At 34.5% G+C, this 6289-nt stretch overlaps 2 protein-coding genes across 2 annotated transcripts; both read left to right on the top strand.

The window, feature by feature from the left end:
* Positions 1 to 1904: 1904 nt before the first annotated feature.
* On the top strand, positions 1905 to 4971 carry LOC125598458. The gene is made up of 2 exons (XM_048772518.1): positions 1905 to 2407; positions 2658 to 4971. Exons 1-2 carry the CDS (start codon positions 1905 to 1907, stop codon positions 3364 to 3366), a joined length of 1212 nt encoding a protein of 403 aa, XP_048628475.1. The 3' UTR covers positions 3367 to 4971.
* Positions 3716 to 4854, top strand: LOC106394127 (ATP-dependent DNA helicase PIF1-like). Its single transcript, XM_048772514.1, has 2 exons — positions 3716 to 4184; positions 4271 to 4854. Exons 1-2 carry the CDS (start codon positions 3716 to 3718, stop codon positions 4852 to 4854), a joined length of 1053 nt encoding a protein of 350 aa, XP_048628471.1.
* Positions 4972 to 6289: the final 1318 nt, after the last annotated feature.

Raw genomic sequence — 6289 nt, 5'->3', positions numbered from 1 at the left:
ACATTACAATTCATCTCATTATCAGTCTGATGATGATATCGACATTCATCATGATAAAGACAGTTAAATACATCAACAGAAAAATTTAAACCACAATCAGATTGCTTTGAAAGGATTTATCACAAAGAGGAATGCAGCTAGAACTGTCGAACTAGGAGAATCAGAGAATGGTAATTATTTCACATTATTGTTTTTTTAATCTTTGTTTTTAAGCTGAACTTTAAAATTCATTATCTACAATATATTATTATTAAATGTATATTTGTTGCTGGTTTATTAATCTCAGGTTACTATGATGATGGTGATCCTTTATATATGTGTCAGCATTGTAAAGCATACATGTGGTTCGGTGAACGGATAAACAAAAGAGTCAAAAAGACACAACCTGTGTTTACTATGTGTTGTAAACAAGGCAAAGTCAAGCTTCCAATACTTAAGACTCCACCAGCCACATTGCTAGCATTATTTTATAATGGAGATGAAAAAAGCAAACACTTTCGTGAATTCATAAGAGCATACAATATGATGTTTTCATTCACATCACTTGGTGGGAAAGTTAACCATTCTGTAAACAATGGAAAAGGACCTTCTGTATTTCAGTTATGTGGTGAGAATTACCACAGGATAGGTGATCTTTTTCCTGGTCCCAACAAAGATCCAGCATTTTTGCAACTGTATATACATTATACGGTGAATGAGATACAAAATAGAAAAAAGCTTACATGTAATATATAAATTTATATATGTATATTTTCTATTGAGTGGCAATTTTATTATTATTTAGGAACATATTTTTATTCTAACTTCTTGAAACATTTTATGTAGTAAAATGGGATCTGCTGCAAGTTTGGATGAATCAATCGTTGGACTTCTAAAAAAAATGTTAGACGCTCACAATCCTCATGTCAAAGCCTTAAGATCAGCAAGAGAGAAGTTTGATGTCACCAAACCCACTGAAGGTTTGAGATTAAGGCTGCCAAGTGACAGATATGCTGATGGAAGAACTCATAACCTCCCTACTGCAAATGAAGTTGCAGGTTTAATTCCAGGTGACTTCAACATTGGTTTGAACACCCGTGACATTATTATTGAGAGTAGATCAGGGAAGTTACACCGGATTAGTGAACTACATCCTGCTTATTTGCCACTCCAATATCCACTACTATTTCCTTATGGTGAAGATGGTTTCAGATTGGGAATCGACATTGGTTTTGTTGATACAGCTGGTCGAAAAAGGAAAACTGTGACAATGCGAGAGTATTTTGCTTTTCTTGTACAAGAACGGGAGGGAGAATCTCCTACTATAACGATGGCAGGACGATTGTTTCAACAATTCTTGGTAGATGTCTACACCATGATTGAGACAAATAGACTGCGTTATCTGTTTTTTAATCAGAAGAATCTTCGGTCTGAAAACTTCGACAATATTCAAAAAGCAGCTGACCAAGGCGACTGTAATTTAGCAGACCAAGGTAAACGAATTTTTATACCATCTTCTTTCACTGGAGGTAAAAGATATATGATGCAACACTATCTTGATGCGATGGCAACATGCAAAAATTATGGTTATCCGGATATTTTCATTACAATTACTTGTAATCCTAAGTGGCCAGAAGTTACAAGGTATCTTCAGAAACACAACTTAAAATCAGAAGATAGGCCAGACATATGTTGCAAGGTTTTCAAAATGAAACTTGATGGTCTAATACACCATCTTACAAAAAAAGGAGAGAAAGGCACTTTCGGAAAAGTTAATTCAGGTAATATCTTATTTACTTTGTTTTATTTTTAATAATTATAAATATTTCTATATTTTCTAAACAAAAACAAACTAATTTATTATTATTTTATTTCAGCTTTGTACACAATTGAATTTCAGAAAAAGAGGCCTTCCACATGCACATATGGTACTCTTTTTGCAGCCAGATTCAAAAATGCCTACCGGTGAAGATATTGACAAGTATATAAGTGCAGAACTTCCTGATAAAGATCTGGAACCGTACTTGTACGAAGTTGTAGGAGATTCTATGATACATGGGCCATGCGGACCTGCTAATAAAGCCAATGTATGTATGATTGATGGCAAGTGTTCTAAATTCTTTCCCAAACCTTTTAGTGCAGTCACTAAAGTTGATGCTGGATTTCCTATTTACAAACGGAGGGAAGATGGAAGAATGGTTCACAAGAAAGGGTTTGACTGTGATAATATATATGTTGTTCCATACAATAAGGATCTATCACTTCGTTACCGTGCTCATATTAACGTTGAATGGTGCAACCAAACACGCTCTATCAAGTACCTTTTCAAGTATATTACTAAGGTACCTGACTATGTGAATGCATCCGTAGGAAGAGACGACGGCAATGATGATATTGTTGATGAAATAAAGAAACACTATAGCTGCAGGTATTTTTTTTTACGATTTGGAAATAATATTATTAATTCTGTAGTATTTTGATAATGGTGAGACTGACTATCAGATTTAAATTATTGTTAGGTTGTTCACGATTTTAGATTAGATTCAAGTATTGTGATGACTGAAAAATATTATTAATTCCTTTCCTATCTTTTGAAAATAACATGGAAAAGCAATCAGATTTATCGTATGATTCTTAATGTTCATTAGCTGAATTTTAGTTTGGCTGATTTTTTTCAGATACGTATCCGCATGTGAAGGTACTTGGAGAACTCTTGCGTTTCCTACTCACTATCGGACTACACCAGTAGAAAAACTATCATTCCATCTCCCAGGTCAACAACTGGATGTTTACAATGAAGATGACCCTGTTGAAGAAATACTAAACCGAATTTCTGTCGGGAAGTCAAAGTTTGTAGCCTGGATGGAGGCCAATAAGATATATCCAGAAGCAAAAAATCTCACTTATGCAGACTTCCCATCGTACTTTGTCTGGCATCTAAAAACCAGAATGTGGAAACCAAGGCGGAGGGGTTTTGCAATCGGAAGGATCACTTATGTGCCACCATCTTTAGGTGAAGTGTATTATTTAAGGGTTTTGCTAAATATAGTCAAAGGTCCAACAAGCTTTGAAGAGATAAAAACAGTATACGGCATAATCCACGAGAAATTCAAAGATGCATGTTATGCATTGGGTTTGCTGGATGATGATAGAGAATACATTGAAGCTATTAAAGAAGCAAGTCTTTGGAGCTCTAGAAAGTATCTACGAAGGTTGTTTTCTGTAATACTGCTATCAAAGAGTGTCACAACTCCAGAAAATGTATGGAATGCTACTTGGGAAATACTATCTGAGGATATATTATATAACCAGAGAAAAAAGAAGAAGAATCCCCGTAAGATACATTTAATACCAAAATTATTTTTAATAATATATCTATTAGCTTGATGTCACCAAGCTTATGTCCAAAGTGTTGAATTCCATCTTTTATTTTTCTTACAGATTTGACTTTATCAGAAGATCAAATTAAGAGCTTAGCTTTGTGGGAGATTGAATCGCTCCTGCGTATCAATGGAAGTTCATTGGAAAAATTGCTGCACTGCTTTTGCCAGGTGGCCGGACAGCTCACTCAAGATTTGGAATACCAATTAATGTACACGATTTTACAACATGTACAATGACAAAGGGTTCAGATTAAGCAGAATTGGTACAACAAGCTAAGCTCATAATTTGGGATGAAGCTCCCATGATGTGCAGACACTGTTTCGAAACTTTAGACAGAAGCTTGCGTGACATAATGGGATGCAATGAGCCTTTTGGAGGTAAAGTTGTTGTTTTTGGAGGAGACTTTAGACATATTCTACCGGTAGTTACAGATGATGGTAGAGTAGAGACTGTTTTGGCTTCTCTGAATTCATCATATCTGTGGAATAGCTGCAAGGTTCTAAGACTTACAAAAAACATGAGACTTATGGCAGGAATTACTGATAGTGAAGCTAAAGAACTTGAAGCTTTTTCTAAGTGGATTCTAGATATCGGTGATGGAAATATCAATCAACCAAATGATGGAGAGGTTGAGATTGATATTCCTGAAGATTTGCTGATAACTGAGTGCGAAAATCCTATAGAAGCCATAGTGAACGAAGTTTACGGAACATCATTTGCAGAAAAACGAGATCCCAAGTTTTTTAAGGAAAGAGCTATATTGAGTCCACGGAATCAAGATGTTGATAGTACTAACGAGTATATGCTATCACAACTATCAGGTAGCATTTTGGTTTTTAAAATATTAAATTTTGTTGCTAAAATCAAGGCATGTAATCTTATTTACGCTGATTTATATTGTAAACAGGTGAAGAAAAAATCTATCTCAGTTCTGATGGTATAGATAAATCTGACAAAGGACCGAAGGATACCATGTGTTACTTTCAAGAGTTTCTAAATAGCATCAAGATCTCTGGATTGCCAAACCACTCTTTGAAGTTAAAGGTTGGTGCAATAATTATGCTACTTAGGAACATTGATCCTCAAGGTGGTTTATGTAATGGTACAAGGCTGCAAATTACTCAGTTGGCTGATCATGTTATTGAGGCTAGAATGATAACGGGTAATAGGACTGACAGAGAAGGTGGTGAAAGGGTCAAAATACCAAGGATGTTTGTATCTCCGCCAGAAACGAGATTCCCTTTCAGGATGCGTCGTAGACAATTCCCAGTTGCGGTTTCTGTCGCAATGACCATAAATAAAAGTCAAGGTCAAACACTAGAAAAAGTTGGGTTGTATCTTCCAAGACCAGTTTTTAGTCATGGACAATTGTATGTTGCTGTTTCAAGAGTAAAGTCAAGATCAAGACTGAAAATTCTTATCACGGATAAACACGGTAAGCCTAAAAAAAACCATGAATGTCGTGTACAAGGAGATCTTTCAAAACATTGACTAAGTTTTAGTTTTTTTTTCAAGGCGTATGGTCACTTTTTTGATTAATACATAGATTTTTTTTTATATTTTAGCAACTGAACGTGGTATTAATGATCATTATAGTATTTGAGGCTACTTTGCATTCTGGAAACTGTGATGATTTGAGAATGAACTTGATTTAACAGAGCATGGGTAATAAAAAAAAACCGATTAACATTTCAACCTGCATCCAATGCACATCTCACCGTTGCATCCAATGCACATCATCAACTCTATGGACATCACTCATATGATCAAACATTGAATTATTTTAAAAATATTTAACAGAGCATATCAGATAGATCACCCTGTCAGAATAATAGAATTTTTAATCAGGAAACAATTCAGTCAAAAAGTGGATTATTCTTCCCTAAAGTTTTAATGGAAACCAAACCTGTACAGCAACACGGTAAAAGACCTATTCTCCTATCGAACTGGCTGCCACAATGAGTATGAACAGGAGAACACACGAACAAACATAATGAAAACTCAAGTGACTCAAAAAAATTTGAAAACGTAGTAAAAAAGCTCACCTGCCATGGAGACATTCCAAAGAAAAAGCTTCTTAGTTCCTCATCTTCCACATCTCTAATAGCCACCGCGTGCGGTGAAAGTTTCACAACTTCATCCTAATATCACAGGATTCTTTAAAACCAATTCAAACAAACACTATAGTAATCATAAAAGGGCTAATGCTCAACGGTAATGGAGTTAGCAAAGCCACGATCAAGTGTAGTAACTTCCATTACAGGACCGGCGAACTGTCTTGCTCCTCCTCCTCTGGTGCTGTCTGTTTTCTCCATCACTTCGCTGCTTCGTCCAGCTGAAGCTTTAATGCTTCGGGCATTTTCACCACCGCTGAAACTTATTCTCAAGAACCTTCTTCTCTCCAGCTTTAACGTCCACTATATACATATAATTCTACTTTCATGACAAAATTTATATATGTTATAAATAAATAATAATTTTCCATAATAAAAGTATAAACACTAAAGAATTTAACTATAACGTGCACTTTATACATATAATAATTCTACTTTCATATAAAAATTTATATATGTTATAAATAAATAATAATTTTACATATAAAATTTATATATGTTGGTTTGCATCAGCGCGGGCAGATCATAAAATTAATATTAATAATTCTGGTATGCATAAATCAATTACACATGCTCATAATGATTCATATTCCAATTTATATTCCGAATTAAATATGTAAAAGTCACGCATGTCATGTCGGTGACTTCGTGACTTTAACATTTCTTAGAGATGTAAATTTTACTTTTTCACTCAATTGTTTTGTACATTTCCCATTAATAGATAAACACAAAAGGAAAGAAATAACTATGGAGAATATATAATTCTCACGTGAATTTGACTTATTATGCTACATATATATATATATATATAT

The sequence above is a fragment of the Brassica napus genome, unplaced genomic scaffold (genome assembly GCF_020379485.1).
Source record: "Brassica napus cultivar Da-Ae unplaced genomic scaffold, Da-Ae ScsIHWf_1707;HRSCAF=2335, whole genome shotgun sequence".
Lineage (NCBI taxonomy): Eukaryota > Viridiplantae > Streptophyta > Magnoliopsida > Brassicales > Brassicaceae > Brassica > Brassica napus.
The sequence above is the reverse complement of the archived record's forward strand: the minus strand, read 5'-3'. Positions and strand labels throughout refer to the sequence as shown.